Below are 22,713 nucleotides of genomic sequence, written 5' to 3'. Positions count from 1 at the left end.
GGGCCAGATGTATCAAACTTCAAAAGTGATAACATGGAGAGTGATGAACAACCAGCCAATCAGATCTTAACTGACATGTTACAGACTGGGTTTGAAAAATTACAGGTAGGAGCTGATTTATCACTCTCCACTTTATCACTTTTTGACACTTGATACATCTGGCCACACTGGGTACTCACCTAAAGATTTATCTGTCCAATCAATCTAGTAGGCCACAGGCTGCAGGATCCCCGGAGCGCCGCCTTCAACGTGACAGTGGGTATTTCCCAGCACCACCGGAGCCCTGGTTGCAATAGGAGGGAGATAGGACCAATGGAGGCAGCAGCAGGGGGTTTTGAAGTCTCTGCTCCTCCGCGAATGGGCCTGAACACAAGGCCTATCCCGGCAGTTAGGCTGTGACCACGGGAACCCTTGAGCTCCGTCTCCGGAACCACCGGATCCCCAGTTACAAGAGCATGGAGTTAATCCAACAGGCAGCAGTTGTGGGCTAGAAAGATCCCCACTCGGGAGCTCCTAAAGCTATGATGATCATATCTGCTTCTGTGACAGGGGCATGCTTTCATATGGGCACGTCCCTGTCACCGAGGCACTACTATAGGTGCCGCTTCTCCATCTTTTTTAATGGGCTATTACAGCCTGATACTTAGCCCTGCCTGGCTCCTGTACGCTTCTCTCTGTTAACATTGACAGCAGGAGGCACAGGTCTTGGTGCCTCCAAAGCATTAATGATTAAAATAATATAAAGCATATACTTATGACAGAATATGTGTCATAAGTGTCTTCTTTTAATCTTTTATTATGTTAATCATTTATGACAGGGGAGGCACTGCCTCCCCTGCCTCCCCTGACTGCACCTCCCTGACTATGGCCATTCAGACAAATTTACTAAATCCATTTAAATTTAACAAATGTATCCAAACATTTGTTTTTGTCCATTTTATAGCATGTGGAAGCAAATGGCTGAATGCTGTTTGCTGCCACACATTACCAGATTTTAATTCTTTTTTTTTTTTTTTTTTAATGCATAAGTGAACACATTCCATCACTTTTTTTCTATAAGGTAGCTTACACTGATAGTCACTTTAAGACACCATGATCAATAACATACCTGCCACAGAGGTCAACATTCAGACAGAATTTCATGTGATCCGGCAAGCTTAAGCAGCACTGATTTCAATTTCCCCCCGCGTTTTGACTAGAGCAGGCATGTTCAAGCTGTGGGCCTCCAGGTGTTGTGAAACTACACATCCCAGCATGCCTTGTCACATGCCTGATCTAGAGGAAGGAATCTCTAGTCTAGATGCAGATGCATTTTATTCCTATATCCTCAGTGCACTGATCACACCATGCAGTGAAATCAACCCCCCCCCCCCCCCCCCCCAAAAAAAAAAAAAAAAAAAAAAACAACAACCTGTTATGCAGGCAAAAATTCTCATGTGTCTGAACCCTCATGCAGCATAACGTTACCTTACATAACCTCCTTTAAATGGTAATATCTTATTTTCTTCTGCTATGCCTTAAAATGTGGTTAGAGATATTAAATGTCTGTTCCTTGCATACACTGTGCATTGTTAGAAATAGAAGAAGAACCTTCTTTCTAATCACATTTTAATGAGCAGTTTGCAAATCCTATTATGTATACTCTTTGTCTTATCCATCCTGTCTTATTCTCCTCCAGGCTTTCAAAGTTTTTACTCTGTTTCCAAACACTCTTCCCTCTTATTAGGTTACATTACATTAGTTTTCTTAATTGGCAATGTATTTTCTTTTATAAGGTAATTGAGGGCAAGGGCCTGGGAATGCATGGAATGAATATAAGGTCTCTGAAGGAAGAGGGGTTTGCAGCAATATTCATCGGTATAGGTGAGTTTCCTTCTCATTGCTTGTTTTGTTTTATAGTGGATAACATATTCAGCACAGCTTCCCCTCAGATTTACATTCAGGCAAAGTTATAGTTTCCTTCAGATTACAATTGGCTGTGTATAAAGGTACCAATAAATTATATCACAGCCAAATTTGCATACATTTAGACCAGGCATGTACAAACGATGGCCGTCCAGCTGCTGTGAAACCACAAGTACCTTCATGCCTTGCCATGCTATTAGGGAATGCTAAAACCAGGGCTCCCAACAGGAATTTTGGGACCAATTTTGGTCCAGTCCGGACCCACCCTCCTCACTTGACATACCATAACCCGGCTCCTGCTCCCCCCTCTCCTCTTCCGCTGAGCTGCAGCCCTGAGGTCCCGGAGTGCAGGCTTCTTCAACTCTGATGCAAGCGGCCACTTAAAATGCAACACCTGCTGGTGAGCCAATCAGAGCTTGCGTACTGGCAGCCGCTCTGATTGGCTGCTGGTACACAAGGTCTGATTGGGTCAAAAGCCATTGCAGCATTTCCATTGCCCGCCGGCATCCTGGGTTGAATAAGTGCAGTGCAGCGGAGGCATGCCGGGGGGGGGGGGGGTTTGCGGTGGGCAGAATGAGCTGTCCATGCCCTTCCAGAGGTACCCACAGCACCCCCTATTGGTTGTCCTGGCTGAAACTATGGCAAGACATGCTGGGATGCGTAGTTTCACAACTCCATAGTTTGGACATGCCTGATTTAGACTTATATGGAGAACACATTAATGAGATTCCTACAGTCAAAAAAAATCGAAAAATTGTAGTAGATACAATTTTAGGGCCGTCATTTTAATTACTTTACACTGCCATACAATAATATGCCAACTACCAACAGAAGTAGCACTGCAAATACTTATTCAGACACTAATTGGGCCTAAACATGGGGCAATTTTAGGGCATTTTTGAAGCGATTTGATGTCATTTGACTATATCGCTTAGAAGATGCCCCTACATCGTTCTGTGTGTAGGGCTTATAGCCATAGCAATGCACGGCCACAGAAATTGGCCATTACTTTATTTCTCTCCACTTTAACTCTCACCATGCTGTGATTAATATCTCCCTTAATCCTTTATACCTCATAAACTGTGATTCTCCTATAAAACTATAAGATTAAACCTTTGAAGCAAATAAAGAGTTAACGTCAATTATATACATTGCCTGTTTAAAGTGTTTCCGGGTCTTTCCTATAATGTCTAGGATATTTAATGGTGGACCTAGAACCTATGCCCTAAAATACATAATTTATTAGAACCAGCACAAAAACAGCTGTTATCATCAGAGGCGTAGGGAGGGCGGAGCCACTGGAGCTCACGCTCCAGGCGCCGATTGGTCAAATGGAACACAGTAAAGCCGGTTATCATATATTATTAAACTACCTATTGGTATTGGGTGCATTTCTTTTGAATGCTAGATACAGGGAAATCACGAGCCAATAGACTTCTTACAAAATGTGCATCCACACTATGGAGCATTGTTACAGCTTCAAGACTGTTGCAGGATTATTATTTCTGTATTCAAGTATATAATATAACGATCATTATGATAAATTCACATATTGTACAGGTTCTTTATACACAATGATGCAATATACAGCAACTGGAAAGGAGGAAAATGTTCTAGTCCAGTAAGTGTGGCCATATGCTGTAGGTTTGAATTATCTAAATTTACAGCATGTCAAGAGGAAATGCATTTGTCAAGTGTTACACTTTTTTCCCCGGTGCACAGGCTTGCTCCTGTCATTTTACTCAATGAACTGAGATGATTGAGAGATATATGGTTCCTCTAATGGTGTTCAGGAGTAAACACTGGTTTCTACATCTTTAAGCATTTCACCTGAATTGATCTGTATTCATTCAAACACTCAAGAATGCAGTGCATAAGACATATTAATTCATCACAGCGGAAAACTGCATGTACAGTCCCGGCTCATCGCATCGCAATATCACATCAGTAAAACAGAAAGCTGCTTTCAGTACACGTACTTGCAGCATGCATCAAATCAAGCTTTGCAGCGTGAAGTGTTTGCGTGTTTCGTGTTCCACATCTCAAATCATAAAAAACAAATTCAAGTGGTTTCCTGTGAATTTATATGGTATAAAAGTGCCAACAGAATAGTATAGCAGACATTTATCTGTGTAATATGTACATTATGGGCAGTATCCATAAATGACTTCTGCACAGCTGATGTGTTTGGCTACATTTTATTTTATGTTTAGGAAACATTCCATGGTTATTGCTATTCAGTTACCATTTTCATTTCCCGTAATGAAGGATTGTATTTCTAAAAAGCTTATGCTGACGATGAATGAGTATAATGCATTCTTTGAAAAGCGAATCAGGGGAGAATATGAATTGTGTGTATTATTGCCTTTTTTTATCCACTGTATAATTTTCGTCAATTCCTGATTATAATCACATACATTTTGGCCTGTTCCTCAAAAGAGCCTTGCAGAGGCCGACTGACCGTGAGAATGGAACACAGTAAAGCAGGAAAAACTGTGTATGTGCATGTATAAATGTATGTATGTGTGTAATGTGGATGATCCAGCCAAGGTTTTAGAGCAGCAGCAGAAAAATTGATGTGATCAGGGTTGGGCTAATTAGCAACACCTGTGCTTTCCCGATATAAGTGTTTCCAGGGCAGAAACAGCTAACCAAGTGATAGGCTGGAGGTGTGGCCTACGGTAATGACCACTGGAACATACTGTGGAGTTTGTACTATGCTGTGACATCTGTATGCTGAAGTGCTGATGTCACAGCATAGTACAATGCTGCTGCTTTTGCCTTTGCTGTTTACCTGCTATGCTGTTTACCTGACACAAAATAAAAGACCAAGACTTTATTTTATCCAGTGTATGTGATTCCTTGTCACATTATTTATTTATTTATTTATATATATATATATATATATATATATATATATATATATATATATATATATATATAGCAGTCTTGGTTAGCCCGGCACTCAGACCCCCCCACGGGGTAACTTGCTCAGTTGCCCTCCTGTGCTGGCTGGAAAGCCAGAAATATGCAGATACTGGCAGAAAGCAGCGGCACTCTGAGACTTCAAAACGGTGCAAAAAAGTGAAAACTTTACTCGTCTAGAGTTTCGGGGATATCACCCCTTCATCAGGTCCTGATGAAGGGGTGATATCCCTGAAACTCTAGACGAGTAAAGTTTTCATTTTTTTGCACCGTTTTGAAGTCTCAGAGTGCCGCTGCTTTCTGCCAGTATCTGTATATATATATATATATATATATATGTGTGTGTGTGTGTGTGTGTGTGCGCACACTGGAGGAGGCAGAAAGGGGGTCTTGATAAAGGTCCATCCAGGACCGAAACGTCGACCTGTACCCACTGTTATGCTCTGGTTGAAATAAGTGGTATGTACCATTAAACACTTTGCTTCAGCAAGCCCGGTGAGTGTCTCCAATTTTCACTTACACATGTTTGGAAGTATCCAGGTTTGGGACTTTCTGGCTTTAGGCACCCCGGCAGTCATTTGACACAGTCATGGGACACAGGCTGTGCCATCTTGCATGCCTGCTGATGCTCATCAATGATCTAAATCCGGACTTCATATTGCTTTAGGAGATAATCAAAGCTTTGAATTTTATTTGAAATAAATTTGTATGGTATACTCTAATTAAGAATGAGCATTTTAGAAAAATGCCAACAAGCTTTTAAACCAAACACCTGGGGTTAAATTTAATAGGATGAGAGATTCAGAAAGTGAGAGATTTGGTGAGAAATCTCCAGTTTTTTACAGTGGTAATCATTTACACTGCAAAACCAGTTTGATTTTGAACTGTAAATGATTGCCACTTTAAACAAACTGGAGATTTCTAAATAAATCTCTCACTTTCTGAATCTCTCATCCTATTTAATTTAACTTCATGTTTCTCTATAATGTGAAGTGTGTTTTAGACCTGAGGAAAGGGCTGTAGGTTTGGTATACAGTAGATGCCACTTTTTGGTCTTAATAGCATCTATCAATCTTCTTCCCCAGCTCTGTTTAGATGTACCAGACCATTCCCTGTCCCCTCAGCACAAGGATGTAGTGTCTTCTCCTCCTCATGGAACAATCTTTCATTGCACCACAACCCTGATTAGAGAGAGAGGGCATGAGATGAGAGAGAAATACATGGGGGAGGTGATATTGAAATGAAAGCGAGAGGTACAAGGTGGAAGCAATAATTATAGATAGAGATGAGAGAGACATATGGGAGGGTTGGACAGAGATGAAGACAAACAATAAATATAAACCCTGTAAAACACATAAACTAGTGATCATAACTTTGAGATATTCACAGGACCTAGACAGTGACTTGGTGCATGGTGCACATGGGCCCCTGACTCCCAGGGAGGCCCACATCACACCAGTTTTGAATACTTACCCCCTCAGAATCCCACAATGAATCACACAATCCCAGCACTGCCGGACAGGAGAGAGGAGGCTGCACACTGTCCTCCTCCTCTCTTAAAGCAACGCTGCACCTGGGTGATATTGAGGAGACATTGCCAAATCTGGGAGCTATGGCCACACACCCTTAGAATTTTTTTTTTTTTTTGTAAAACATTATACGCACTCTTCTGGCCCATACTGGGCCTCTTCAACAGAACTGGGCCTGGGTAATTAGTCATTGCGCTCCTGATAGTAATACAGTGATTGATGGGTCCAAAATATTAGTTCTACTGACACATTCAACGTTAAGCTTTTGCCTCGGCTTGTAGAGTTGGGTACAATATTATTATTTTTTTTATCTACCTTACTTTTCCCTTAAATTAAAACTATAACAATTGGTTGATAATTTTGCTATCTTGGAAAAAAAATGTGGTACTTGTGTAGATTCACGGCGCCACTGCGCGCACAGTCTGTGTTTGAAATTTGGCAGCTTGCCAGACTCTGTGTTTAACTGTGCGCGTGCCGCTGTAGCTGTTCTCAGCTCAGTGCGTGCCTGCTTTACATATGTAATCTACGTTATCAGCGTAGCGCTGGCAGCAGCAGCGCGTGCTGCCCAGCACTGACAGGTCACTGTGGTACTTGTAGTTCCACAGTGAAATAGACAGTCCTGCACACCGCTGACAACGGGGGCATGTAAACTGGACACCCCAGCACACCGCTAACATACGGGGCTTCTAAACTAGACACCCCGGCACACGCTAAAATTTAGACACTTTAGCGTCTAAATCCAGACTCCCTGCACCCCGGCACATGCTAAAATTTTGACGCTAAAGCGTCTAAATCCAGACTCCCGGCACACGCTAAAATTTAGACGCTAAAGTGTCTAAATCCAGACTCCCTGGAAACTGCTAAGAAGAGGGCATCTACATAAGGGTGCACTGTGCAAAACACTCTTAAACCTGTTCACAATGACACTAGTCGACGTAACAGCTGTCGACCTTGTTAATTCCACTATCCACGCCACCCCGAAGCGTGGCGACTGACTGTCAGCGCTACGCTGATAACGTAGATTACATAAGGAAAGCAGCCACGTGCTGCCCTGAGAACAGCTAGAGCGGCACGCGCACAGTTAAACACAGAGTCTGGCAATCTTCCAAGTTTTAAACACAGACTGTGCGCGCGGTGGCGCCGTGAAACTACACAAGTACCAACAATTTTTATTCAATGTGTATTGTAGTTTATAAAAAGCATAAACTATGTTCTTAAGCAATCGCACTTGTGCAGATCCTTGTGTACTAAAGTAAAGATATGATTAACATTGTGTTAAATCCAGTTATATCTAGGGCCCCATTGCACAGAGTAATTGTGGTCGGTATCTTTTGATACAACATGCTGCAGAAATGTGTGTACTCTATATACAGACCCACTTAACCTTTACTATAAACCAGCAAAGATTATGCAAAAGCCGACCTGGTATCCACAAGTAAATCCATTTAATATAAACCTCAAAATAGTTGTCTTTATAGCATGGCCAAGGCAGCATGGATGGTGTAATGGTTAGCATTACTGCCTCACAGCACTGAGATCATGGGTTCGATTCCCACCATGCCTTAACTGTGCAGACTTTGTATATTTTCTCCATGCTTGCATGGGTTTACTTCGGGTACTCCGGTTTCCTCCCACAATCCAAAAATATACTGGTAGATTAATTGGCTCCTAACAAAATTAACCTTAGAATGTCTGTGTGTGCGTGTACATGTGGTAGGGAATATACTGTAGATTGTAAACTAGACTGGGGCAGGGACTGATGTGAATGTTCAAATATTCCCTGTAAAGCACTGGGAATATGTGTGCGCTACATAAGAAACTGTTAATAAATAATAAAATAAACGGTTAAAAATAACACACCAAAACTATAAATGAAGAGATCAACATTACATTGTGTTATTGTGACATCACTCAGAAGTCTTGGAATATAGTGTACTGTACCTTTCAGCTGTTTATTACCAGTGTTACTGTTTTACTATAATGCAATATTTATTTGCCAAGATTTAAAAATAACTTAACATTTCCTGAAATAAAACAATATTTTTTAATGGTAACACTGAAAACTAATATACCAAAGGGTCAGTGAGGGAAAAGTGAATGAAAGTCAAAATTTTAAATGAAGTGCCACTTTCTCTCCAAGACTGGGCACTGATGGCAACAGATAATGTTTGATTAATGAGCGGCAGCCTTACAGCGGGTGGAAACATCTGTAAGAGATGATGTATTATTTCAGAGGTACTGGATGCTTGCAGTATCTTGCAGATTTAAGTATGTGTGGCTGAATAAAATAAATGAGTTGCAACATGTGAAAAATGAAAGCACTTTACTTACAAAGGTTTTTTTTTTCGCAATCTGGATATATATATATATATATATATATATATTTATGTATACATACATACAATTAATTCATGATTGCTATGTCTTAGGGGTATTAATGTTCTTCTGAATGTAAATCATGAAATAATTTAACCGCTTCATAAAATAAACTCAGTTGGAGTTCTTTCATCTATCATCTCAGACAGAAATGAAGGTTCAACTTAATGTGCTGTAACCTTCTTTAAATGTTCCGAAGACAGCTTGGTGGCCAAAAAAATGTATGCATGTGTATGTTCAAGAGAGATGTGAATTTAGATGAGTACATTACAGAAGGTGAGAAATAGCATTTCTTGGGTTATGTCCGATGATGTGATAAAACATACAGTACCAGGGTTTTTTTTTGTTTTTTTTTGTCCGATTGTGCTGTAACAGTTTGGCCTTGGATACAACTTCCATTTTCTCTATATACTATTACTCCACTTGTATGTAACATTTTCAGTGTTGCTGAAAATATTCTGTGAGTGTGAAACCTTTTAGATGGTACAATATATATATATATATATATATATATATATATATATGTATGTGTGTGTTTTTGCAGGGATGGATTAAGGCCTGTGGGAGCACTGGACAGCAAAATTGTGGGGGCCCCCACAGACAACCCTCCCCACAGACAGCCCCAGGGGAGGCTGGTACCTGGGCAATGCAGGCGGGCAGGGGGTCCCTGCAGCGTTCTAGGCAGTCAGCGCCGGGGTCCCTGCAGTGTATGAGAAGTCGGGGTCCTTGCAGCAGATGGAAACTATTAATGGTATTGGCTACTAGTTCCCATCTGCAGCAGGGACCCTGGCGCTGACTGCCCAGACCGCTGCAGGGACCCCCTTCCCACCTACACTGTGATACCCGACCCCGCTGTTCAAGTACGGGGCGACAGGAGCCCCACATCGGCAGCAGTTCCGGTGCGCGGGCCCCTTGTGTGGGGTCCTGGGGTGACCGCCCCTGTGGCGCCGTGTTTAATTCGCCTCTAAGTTTTTGTTACCACAAGAAGTTTTACAAGTTACAAATATTGCAAATTATTGTTTATCAACAAACCTGTTGCATCACTGTATATAATACTGTATATAAAAACTAGTATATTATAATTTATGACACTGGTGAACAAGCCCACACATAGGCGAAACGCGCGTCCAGCAAGGTGGACTGACGGCCACTGGAGAGACACCTCTGTCACACAGCACTGAATGAATGCACACAGGATGGATAAGTACTTGGGAGGTTGGGGCTGCATGTCTTGTTAAAATTGCACTAGCAGCTGTATCAGTCCATTTAAAAGGAGCACTATTTACCATCCCCCTAACTTATATCCAACCACAGGTAGATATAGCATTATGCATGTATCGTGATAAGTATGGAACTGTATGCAAAATATATTCAGGCTATATATGATACTGTTATTCCTATTAAGACTCCAGGGATACAAATGTGCTTGTGACAAGACAATTCAAAATAATTGCAATTTACAGTGTATTTACTAAAGTGAGGGAATGTATTATAACAGGAGACTGCTCTCTAAACATCTGATTAGGTAGAATACAATCCAACAGGTGTGAACCTATCAGGGAAAAAGGGCACACCTTTTGATAGGACGAGTGAGAGGCACGCATACAATTTATTGTATTCATCCACAGGTTCTTTTGGCATGTATAACGAATTCAATCACCAGTTGTGGTAACATAATGGATAACTGCAGTAACTTAGCCTACACATAATAGCTGCATGTCTGGCAACACGCCATGTATGTATATTGAATTGAGTGGATAGTATCGTGCAATTAATTTCTATAATCTGTCACTTTAACCTATTTAAGGGACTCTCATTGCGGCCTGCCAGTGAGTGACCCCCTGCACTGGTTTTCCAACAGGGGTGATCCAAGGGTCAGACCCCAAAAGCAGATCCCAGTATCTTTCTTCAGTCGCCCCAATAATTAGTGGCCCCTTAACCTGTACACCGCTTAATCCGTTCACTGCCAGTGGGCACACGGACAAGCAAGGAATAGGTGGGACCCTAAGGGAGCGCACTTTCCTCACTACTCTTTCAAAACTATATAGCTCTGCATCAATGTATGCAGTACATGCAATTATAAGGAAATAATTAAATACCAGTGGGGTTCTCTCTCAGTGGCCCAAACCACCTAATACTAACATCATCGCCATTGTTTTATCTATTTTAAGTGTATTCACAAATATATATATATTCTTTTTGGTGCAAATAGCACATGAATCACAAAGCATATTAAAAAACAAAAAAAATTCAGCATAAATGGTCAATTGCCCCTGTGGTTCTATGAAACACAGCACATGGAGAAATTGATCCATCAATAGCTGATACAAATTTTCATTTTCATTTTCAATTTTTTATATATTCTTTTCACTTTTCTTATATAATTTTCCACTTTATTTAATTTTCATTATTTTCATTAATTTTGTGCATATAGTGGCAACACACGGCTACACACTCACGAGGCATATATACCGGGGGTTATTAGGCAATAGTAGGCCAACACTTCCAGGAAAAAACACTACCTGCAGCCAGGCGACTACATCTCCTTAGTAGTAGACACTATGTACACTTAGTTCCCTCTCTCATCCATACCCCACTCATTGTCCCCCCCAGAAGATTTACTGTTCAGGGTTCCTAAAATACAATTGCTGTTAGGTTTTTTCAGTATTCCCCCACTTGTCATATCAACACATGTATATTAATATCATCTTTTTTTCATTAGTAATACAAGCAGTGCCCCCAAAAAAAGAGTTATCTTTTTCTTCCCACAAACATTTATGGTTACCCATAACTTAGGGGAGCACCACCAGTAGATAAACGCAGGAGATATTTATATCCTTATTCAAGTACAAGCTGGTACCGAATTAATATAATTATATTGGTCAGTGCAAGCCAAAAAAAACCCCTTCCTTACTATTATAATTTATGTGCAAGAATGGGGGAGACAAATAATATTCAAACAGACGTTATCCAAGTCTGTTCTACAGAATATATCACAAATAGAAAAAAAGGGTATTGGAATTTATTTGATTGGAGAAATAAAAGCTTTTTTCATAATTGGCTGGTGCATGACCTACCTGTGAGAACTGAAATAAAGGGTACTTGTGTATTATAACCGCATACGATGCAATCCGATTTTTCATTGTACAAGCACCCTGATGGGTGCTTTCAATGTTAAATGCACCCCCATTATCAACGCCACCCCTACTATCAACGGCAACCCGAAGCGTGGCGAGCAGCGGCCTTAAGAGTCCTCCGACCTTTTCATACTCCCACTATCCACTCGGCGTGGAGTTGATTTTAGATAGTGTGGTGAGCCCGAAGCGTGGCGAGCGCAGCCGGATGACTTGCTTCGGGCTCGGTGTCTCACTTTGCTCGCCACACTATGTGAAGTCAACTCCACGCTGACGTGGATAGTGGGGGTATGAAAAAGTCAGAGGACGCATACCGCCGCCCCTCGCGGGCTTGCTGCGCTCACCACGCTTCGGGTTGGCGTTCATAGTGGGGGTCACGTTGACAATGGGGGGCATTTAACATTCTGGGGGCATATAACATTGTATGCACCCATTAGGGTGCTTGTACAACAAAAAATTGCATGTGATGCGAAATTTAATTGTACATTTTTCCGTTTTGCCGCAAAAATCGCATGCCATCGCATACCTTATTTAGTGGTATGCGATGTGATGGTCGCCGTGATAATAAACAAGTACCAAATAAAGTTATGGGAGCGTGAGCATTTATCTCCTTCTAACTATGTTTAGATGCAAAGATACCTTGATATGTTTCGTCAAATTTGTTTGATGTAAGCTTCAAAGTAAGCGTTAATTTCCTACAACCCTACACGTGGTGATCCATGATTGAACCCCAATGTACAGACCTGGGAACCCATAGACCCGAACATATTGGAGATCATAACTTTTTTTGCTGTGCGGTCAAAAGATTCATTGAATAAGACATTTTTTATTTGTTTAATTTGTATTTTATGGGAAATATCTTCTATGTGACCATTGTGAACCCCTGCGTATAGAATCCTGATTGAGGAGCGCTATATCCTTTTTTTCTATTTGTGATAATACTGTATATGTTTTACTGTATAATGTTGGTACATCTTTATTAACCCCTTCACTGCTAAAGATTTTCCATATATTCATTTTTATATATATATATATATAAACTTTACCAAGTTCTTGTTTTGGTATTAGGCCACCTTCTCAAAACAAAGCAAAACATTTGGTACTTATGTAGTAATATGGGCGCTCGATTTTAAAATCGGGTTGGGAAAAATCGCATCGAATCGCATCCGATATGGCATGCGATATCGCATGCGATCCGATGCGATTTTCCATAGGATTCAATGTTAACATAGTCCTGTTCATTTCCCCACTATCCAAGTGGGCATAGAGTTGATTTTATAAAGCGTGGCGAGCCCAAAGCGTGGCGAGGGGCCACAGATTACTTAAAATGTTTTCCGCGTCGTCTCGCTTCGGGCTCGCTGCGCTTGCCATGCTATATAAAATCAACTCTATACCCACTTAGATAGTGGGGAAATGAACAGGACCTTGTTAAGATTGAATCCTATGCAAAATCGCATTGCATTTTGCCGAAAATCACGCAATCGAATCGCATCTGATTGTATGCCTTAAGGTAAGGCATACAATCACAAAATTGGGCGCCCAGATACTACTTAAGTACCAAACGTTTTATAATAAAATTTGCATACAGTAAATAGTCACATGTGATAAATGCCTACAATGATATATATATATATATATATATATATATATATATATATATATATATATATATATATATATATATATAAATAAAATACACATTCAAAAGAGGTGATCCTTTGTTCTGACAAAGCCAAACATTCTGGGCAGCCTTCTTTTCCCCTTAATAAGGGCCCTACCCATCACAGAATGGAGAGTTTTTGCAGTAGGGCACCCCCCCCCCCAGTCCAACTCTATATGGGATAAATAGGGGGGGGGGGTGGACTGAACACCCTATTTTTAAGATGTGCTACCATGTTGAGGCTTTAGTACCAAACAGGAAAACTCTTTCAATTATTCAATTAACATGGAGTATAAGTGAAGTTCTTGATACACATTTGGCCAAATACAGTATGTGGGTCCATTTACCAAAGGCTAGTTGAATTTCATTAGACTGGTCCCTTTAAATAGAGACCATTCTATAACAGCATGTAGTCAGTAACTTAGGGACCTGTGCTGATGGTAGATGGGAGGGGGTGACAGTACCAGAATAAGGAAGCCTCACCTTCAAGTGTACAATACTGTATATACACAAATATAGTGTCAGCATCAGAGAAATACACAGGATAACTGAAGTTACATAGGAGCTCATAACTATAGCTCAAGTAACAAGCTGATTAATAGCCATGTATATATACTGTACTGTATATGCATCAACATAATTGCAATAAATTCATAGATAACATATGAAAAGTTGAACTTGATACCTGTGCCTTGTTTTTCTCCCCCTTGTTGATTATATGTAATGGTGTATCCATACAAATGTACACAACATGTGAAGACATTTGTGCTAGTCCCACAAAGATGTTCACGTTTTCTAATGATTAATGCATGAGGTGCTGTTAATACATAAAGTGATACAAACAAGCACATATCTAGATGTTGTGTACGAAGGCCTGCGCCACCACGAGGCAGCCTTAGGCATTTGCCTAGGGCACCAGCCATTGCAGGGCAGCAGTTAGGAGCAGGTCCCTGTCGATGGAGGTTAGCAGCAACTCTCCCCCCCATTCCCCCCCCCTGGAGTGACGCAGCCGCCACCGCCGCATCCACCCCTGTGGAGTTACACCTTGGCCGCCACCACCGCATCACACCAACCCACCCCCTCCCGTCCCCTCCCTTTAAACGTTGCGGCGGACTGCGGCGCATTGCCCGGCACCACCCCCAGTGGAGCGACCCCCCATGGTGGAGCGGTTGAGCGCCGTAGCACCCCCCCCCCCCACCCTGTCTGGGGAGCTCCCTGTGTGTACGCATTCTGTGAACAATAGGACATTGCTTTGCAGCCATCCTGTTCTTTGACTTTTTACCTATTAAAGTTTCACACATTTTGTGCTACATGTACTTAGCGTAAGTAACACTTTGTGCACTAGTTGGATCATGTAGCCCTAACAAGTTTTCTCAGTGCTTCAGTTTTTATACTTTGCAGGAACTGGAAGCCAGAAATGCATTATAACTTTCCATAAATAGCATGGTTCTGTAGTCTTGTCTATCCAGTAAAATAAGCAGTAATAAAGTTAGCCTTCAATGTATTAAATTAATCTAATAAAAAAGGTCACCTTGAACATTCTAGCTTATCCACCCCCCCCCCCCTCTAACAAAGCCAGTGCTGAATTCATCATTGTCCTGCTTGTTATATCTGTCAAGATGACTTAATATGAAATAAATTGATCCCAGTGGTACATGTAAAAATGTTTCTTTGCCATGTTTTGTGAGTAATTAAAGAGAAAAAAATAAAATGTACAGCTGAAAAAATACGTAAGCGTTCCTCATTGTATTACATTCTGAGCAAGTTTCATTACCTGAATACAGCATGGTAAAATATGCCTGATAATAAGACACCAGACGTAGATCAAGTTGTGGACTTAAATGTATCTCATTATAAAAATATTATTGACATTTAAAAATAGATACTATTTTATTTAAAACACAATTTTATACAGTACTGCATTAAAAAAAAAAAACCTGGTGAACATTACTATTGGCAAGGGGTATCACCAGCAGTAACCTGTTCTTGTGTTGGATAAAGTGATGTCAAGTCCTAACAATGACAAAACACAAGTAATATGGCACTACCCTAAAAGATTTTATGGTTACACCGTGTTCACACTGCCATTGTGAACAACACGGCTTTTTCAACGGGGATTGCAGCACCAGACCCCCAATCTCACTGCTTGGCAAATTCCCGGTGAAGCAGTTCTACCCGGTAATTGCCTTTCAACACGGTTTTGTTTTTAGTGGGAACAGGTCATCCCAAGTCAGCATAACCGGGTAAAAAGCAGGGGTTGGAGACATGGGTATTGAGACCTGGGTTGACTCGTTCACCCTGAAAAACACATATTGAAAGGCAATTACCTGGTCGACATGCTTGACTTGGGAATTTGCCTAGCAGTGAGAATGGGGTATAAGTGTCAGGGAAGGCTCCAGAGATAGGCTGCAGTGCAGATCAAAATTCAATTAGGGGAGGCACAGCAACTGCTACCAACTGCCACTCCAAATTGACTCATTGGCAGTTGGTGTGGCTCCTTTATTTGAATTATGGACCATGCTGCAGCCTCATCTCTGGAACCATTACTGGTAAATGCCTGTAAATGATTAAATAGTTGTGATTTAAAGCTTTACTTTGCTGTAATGTTGCTCTGCGGACTCTGTACTGAAATTGTTTTTGAGTTTGCAACTCTTTATTAATTCCCCCTGGTGACCATCAGTTTCAGCAAACCGTTTGGAATGAAAAATAAGAAAATTGTGCAATAGTTATAGTATCAAATTCTAGGAACATTATAGGAACATTGGGAGGCAGTAGTTAACTTGAATTTTTTTTTTTAATCAAAAACATGGACGACAGCATTCATTATTAGATTACAGCAACCCTCAAAAGTGTTAAGAAAAATAAGGTGAATATTATCAGGAAATTAGCAGTTTTTAAATAATGTTATAGCAACATAAGTGGTAGTTGCATACATTGCCACCCATGTGCATTCTGGAATTAATGGTTATTGAAGGTCCAGCTTGCATGGATGTCATTGGCTGTCAATCATGTTGGCAATTGAACGGATGCAATAGTTTTTGTATTTTTAAAACATAATTAGTACCGTATCAACTGTAGCTGCCACAAGATGCATAAGGTGCAAGTGTTAAAGTTTTCGCATTGAGCTGATTTTTTTTTACAGATGAGGGTGTTGGCATTTCTCACTGGGCTCCCCTTAGAAGACTGAGCCACATGTTGTACAGGCTCAAGTGCTTCATTGCAGAACAGGGATATACAGCTCTGCTGCAGAACCTGGTACAATATACTAGTACCAGTGGGTCCCCTTGTTTATAGGCAACCAGTAAAAGTCACATACATGCACCTTTATTATATAAGCACATTCTTTTTTTGAAAAAGTATATGGATTGCACGACTTCTTTTTAGATGCATATGTGGATCACTTTGACAGCAAGGAGTCTGCACATTTTAATCTATAGTTGCGTCTAAACGTTGCATCTTGGCAGGATGCAGTCAAACAGGACCAATTTAGCAGGATGCTTACTCAAGATGATATATACACAAGCCTGCTGCATCCTGCTAAACAGGATGTGTGTGGACACAAGAAGCTGCATCCTGCTAAAGAGGATTCTGTTCAATAGCATCCTACTAAAACGCAATGTGTAGACGCAGCCTAAAGGCACTGCTTTATATTTCTGTCTACTATGTCAACTATTTAGTTATATCATTAAGTAAAGTTGTTTATATTTGTTGCCCTAGGATTTTGTTTTAGAAGACAACTCTCTTCTGCCTACCCATTTATCAACCAGACCTTACTGAACTGTTTTTGCCAGCAGAAATGCATTTGTACAGACTAACTTTGGTGAATTGTTTTGTTGATATTTCCTCCGATTACAATATACTTATAAATTTACATTAGGCAAGGAGAAAACCATATCCTTTACAGTCTATCTAATTTCGTTGACATACATTTATCTTTGTTTGCAAAAACCAGAACATTTAAGATTAAAGCTTTATTGACGAAAGTACAGAAATAGCAACATGATGTCAAGGACCCTAATTACCTTTCTAGCAGAGTTTAAATATGTTTAGAAGCAACTTGACCTGATTTTTGCCCAATTTATTTTTACAATTTTACTGCTGTAACAGAGTTGGTGGTAAATGCGGTTATGCTAATGTGGTGTAAACTTTTTTGTTTTCAATAGAATGTGCAGATCTTTTTGTATCTATTTATTTTTCCCTTTACTTTATCACATTTTCTGACTAATGATATAACTTCTATTTTTTACATTGTAATTGTTAAATAAAATTGTAGAATCAAAGAATATTCATGGCAGTTAAGAACCACTTGGCCCATCTAGCATGCTGTATCTGTACATACACACACGCTAGAGTTAATTTTTGTTGGGACCCAGTTCACCTACCAGTATATTTGGGGATTGTGTGAGGAAACCGAGTTCTCAGAGGAAACCCATTTAAGCTCACTCACATACTACACACAGTTATGGAGGTGGAGCGAATTGATGCTGTGAGACCGTAAATCTAACTATTAAATCCTCCATATTGCTCTTCACCATCTGTATTGCTCTTATTAGTGGATATACAGAAGAAAATGCTACTGAAATGAGTGGTCTGTGCATATGCACAAATAGTAACTTTGGGGGGCCCATAGCATACTGTAGAAAGGGCCGCATAGACCACCCAATTGCAAAAAACGAGCATAGAAATATTATGCAAACAAGAAAGAAAGGCTCTCCTTAAGCTTTGGGCCCCATAGCAGAAGCATCTATGGTATTAATGATCTGGGGTATGTGGTAGAATAAAATTATTATTAAGAGTATTAATAGGACCAATCACATTACATAATCAAAAGATTATGGCTTGTGTTTGCTCTCAGGGCCACTTAGATGGTGTGGAATGTTTTGCTGGTCTGGAAGTATGTGCCAAGCCAGCCCATTGACTCTGGAGGCTGAACAGCAACCTCCTTAATGTGTGGTCATTTTGATTTTTAGGTTCTGAGCTGCTGTGACCTCTCATCCTCTCCAGCATCGGGGCCTGTAAATTCTCAAGGTGGCCCTGATTGGTTCTTTGCATTCAGCTTACTTAGCTGCCGATTCAGACCCATTTGGTCGGGTCTGAATTTAGCTTGTGGTGGCGGGTTTGTGTATGTGCAAACACCAGGTGTGAACGGATTTGGCTAGTTTCACACTTGCCAAGCCGGTCGCTCTGGACAGGTGGGCAGGGGATGGCTGCATGGAAACGCCATGCATTTTATGGGCATCCCCTGGGAACACAGCCGGGTTGATACCTGCATGGGGTGGGTGGCTGACATCTGCCCCTTGTCTGGTGATCTGCATCCGGAATAAAAGTCAGTGTAGGGTAGAAAAAGCATTCAATGGTGTACGACCATCGAATAATTTCTCTTCTGTTCGGCCGTAAGTGAGGCGATGTGTTAGAGGCTAGCGATGGGATTCAGCAGAGGGGTGGGGGGCATACACAATTAAATAAAGATGATTGCATGTACTGTAGTACAGGAGTGGCCCATAGGAAATATTATCGTAGGTGATAATGTAGCTTGTTTGTGCACAGATGAGTGTGAAAAAACATTCACTGAGGCATAGTTAATTGCTCCTTTCTCTTCAAGGGAGCATTGAGATGCATTAATAAGTGTAATTTAATAATGATTTCACAGGTCTTCCCATAGAACTCAATTATATTTTACAGATTGTTAGCGTTTGTGAACAATACAGGGACTTTAGCCTTTGATTTAACGAAATGTGTTTTTATTAATGTATTTATTAACAGGCAATTATATAGCGCACATATATTCTGCAGCGCATTACAGAGTATAGTTGAACATTCAAATCAGTCCCTGCCCCAGTGGAGCTTACAATCTATATTCCCTACCACATGTACATGTGCACATATTCATTCTAGGGTTCATTTTGTTGGGAGCCAATTAACATACCAAATGTGAACATCCATTCATATACATTACCTTTAGGAACCATAAGGTCAGCATGTATTTACTAAACTATATTGGTGTACATTAGACGCACTTTGCGCTCCATTAAATATTCCTGTATATGAGCAGTAACAGTGCTAGACTACTTAGCTGACTTTTACTCTATAGGAGAGTATAAATTACTGGCTCTGCTTATTGCTATTAGTTTTTTAATATTCTTTAAAAAATATATTTTTAACACAGTCTTTATTGGCCTTATTCAGATCTCCTCACTGGGCTGTGAATGTTCGTAGCCCAGTGAGCATGTAAATGTAGCCCCGCCAAGTCTCCCCCCCCCCCCCCCTGCGCCCCAGTGCACTGCTTCAATCACATTCGCAGCCATGCACACAGGGGGGTAAATCACTCCCCTCTAATGAGTTTCCCTCTGCTCACAAACACTGAGTAAGTCTAGACTTACTCAGTGCTGCAAAGACCATAGGGAGAAGGAGGCTGCTGCTGACATGGGCCAGGTAGCGCCTGTGTTTTCTGGGGTACTCCCAGAAAATTAAATGTTATTGCCCTCAAATGTGCGCAGTGTGTCAATCACCCTTCAAGCAGCCAGCAAATGCTAGCCTTCGTTGTCTGTGTTTGGATGGTTAACACATGTGTACCGTGCACACCATTTGATAATCGCTTGGGCTGCAAATTCGCAGCCCAGCGAGACGGTCTGAATTGGGCCCCAAATGAGCATTATGCAATTGATGCAGTTACACTTGTGCCTTTATGAGTAATTGAAAGTGATGTAATTGAATTTAAGCAGGTTAGTACATGCGCTTATGTGTTAGTGCATAGACTAAATCTGCAGGGAATTACTAATGGTCAAAGGTGAAATAACTTTTTGCACCATCCAGATAAGCACTTATGCTCCACAGTCCTTTACAGATTTCTTAACACTTTATTTAAACATCACCATCTTTATTAGCATACATTCAATAAAGTAATAGAGATGACTTTTCCTTTAAATTGTACCTGTTTAAAATTAGAGAGTATATCTACTTATGCGCTATATCATTTTAAGCATCATACTGTATGTTCAACATTCCAGAAGTGAAATGTTTTCAAGGACAGTGTAAATGTTAATACTGTATTATAGTTGTGGTGCTGTCCACTTCAGCAGTGCTGAAATATTCCTAGTGCCCACATTTTATACAATACATTAGGAAAGTGGGTATTAACAGTGTCAACAATCAAAACACAAACTGTATCAAGCTTGCTGCTTTTTCAATTAATACTTTTTTTATGTATTTACAATCTTTTTGTCATCGCCAATTTACATACTGCATTTACAGTAAGATCAGAAAGCATTGTGGGAAATACTAGGATTTACAGTACCTACCGTAATGTTGGTTGCTCTAAGATGTGAAGACAACAGAGGAAATAAATATGTTCAGAGAATGATCATTGCTATAAAAGAGATTCAAAATAGCTTTATGTCCCCACTCTGTACTGTTTTCACTATAAATTGTGCAGACTTTTGCTTCCATCATTTCTCCTCCCCACATCATGACAATGCACCATTCACAGGCATGCATGGCCTCACTCAATCACATAAGCACCCTGTCTCCACACACTGTTTTGGTGGGATTTATGTTGTGCCATTCGGTTGCACATGATAGCTCCTGATGTTCCTTCACTCTAGTGATGTAAAGTATAAATGGGACCATATTATAAGAGGCAAAAGTTGTGTGCTATAAAATTGCTGTCCCAACAGTTAGAGGCAGTATTTTGACATATGACAAACTGCATGTGCATACCTTATGATTTGTCTGCACATGTACACAGAAAGTACACTACTCGTTTTCAGGAGCACTGCACTTTGATATATGCTGGGTAAGATAATTAAGTTCACCAGCAGTGCCAGTGCTAGGGTGTTCTATGCCCCATGCAAACTATACATTTGTGCCCTCCCATACTATACAAAGAGACAGTGCATGCTGAAGACGCATGCTGTGAAAATGGTGCATAATGTACATAGTAGTCGTGCCTCTTATGCACATAATGTGCCCAGTAGCCACAGTGCCAATAGTAAACATTTTGGTGCCCTGTGCCAGAAGTGGAATTGGTGCCCCCAAATTACAACTTGCAAAGTGTAAATAAGTTTGGAGAGCTCTCATTTCTGGTCCGGCACAGAACAGTTCCACTGAATATATGGGAGGTTATTCTAGACGCCAAACTCCCCCGCTTGTTCATGCAGGGGAGTGATGTTTGGCATCTGCGCGTGCACATTTTGCTCATGTGCAGACTCTAGGTGCGTGCGGGCATGGCGAACTTCTAGTTTGCCACCCTGTACGCAACCACCAGTGCGGGCAGGGAATGTGGGGTGGTGGCGATGGGGCTGCGCCCATGGGAACACCCAGCATTTTATGGGTGTTCACATGAAAGGGCTGGGCGTTCCCATGGAAGTTAGGCAGTGACGTGGCTGCCGGGGGCGGGCCGCTGACATCACTGGATATCAGTTTCCCGCCCTGTTCCTGTACAGGGAACATGCAAAACTAAGGCACCTGAGAGTGTCTTAGATTTGCGTGCTCGTTCCAAATCATTTGATGGTCGGTGACCATCAAATGATTTTGTCCCTGCACCAAAGGCTGCGAATGGATGTTTATTCAAAACATTAATTCGCAACCGTGAGGGCAAAATTGGCGAACGAGAGGGAGTGGGTGGCTGTGAGAGCAAGGGGTGGCTGTGAAGACGGCCTTTAGTCCACACGCAACACTGCGAAATTTGCAGCATTGCGTGTGGACCAGAAAAAGGTCCTTGGTGCACAACTTACATACAGTCAATTCTGCATCAGCTGATAAGTACACGGCAAATTTTAAATACAATAAGATCCACTAATCTAGACATCTGAATACATGGTGCTTTTGTGAAAATTCTAATGAAGTAAATACCTGCGTTATTCTTTAAGTAATTTTTAATATAATTTTTAATCCTGAGAAAACTAAAAATATTGTCACCCTATGAACAGCAACTAACTATTTTTACCTAGGCAGTTTCTCTTGAAGCCTCATTGGAAAAGTCTGATTCAATGCATGTTGGTGGGTGCATAGAGCAATAGTAACTGCACAATGATTTATGTTTTCAGTGCACATCAAGTATGTGGATAAACCCTTTAACAAGAGTTTTAAAATTGCTAAGCTGATTCACCTAGGATTGCAGCAACGGCATTAGACATAACTACATATATATATATATAATGTTTAGGCACTGAAGAGGTTATCCCTT

At 40.9% G+C, this 22,713-nt stretch overlaps 1 protein-coding gene across 1 annotated transcript in view; it reads left to right on the top strand.

Moving 5' to 3' along the window:
• The window catches only part of DPYD (dihydropyrimidine dehydrogenase), a 1,077,189-nt gene that overhangs the window by 359,611 nt on the left and 694,865 nt on the right, over positions 1 to 22,713 (top strand). The window contains exon 8 of the mRNA XM_083157059.1: positions 1,776 to 1,863. Coding sequence (XP_083013185.1) covers positions 1,776 to 1,863 — 88 coding nt within the window. The remainder of the gene's footprint in view (positions 1 to 1,775; positions 1,864 to 22,713) is intronic.

This window comes from Crinia signifera, chromosome 8, assembly GCF_055691185.1.
Source record: "Crinia signifera chromosome 8, ASM5569118v1, whole genome shotgun sequence".
Taxonomy (NCBI): Eukaryota; Metazoa; Chordata; class Amphibia; order Anura; family Myobatrachidae; genus Crinia; species Crinia signifera.
Note: the sequence above shows the minus strand (reverse complement) of the source record. Positions and strands in the feature narration are given on the sequence as shown.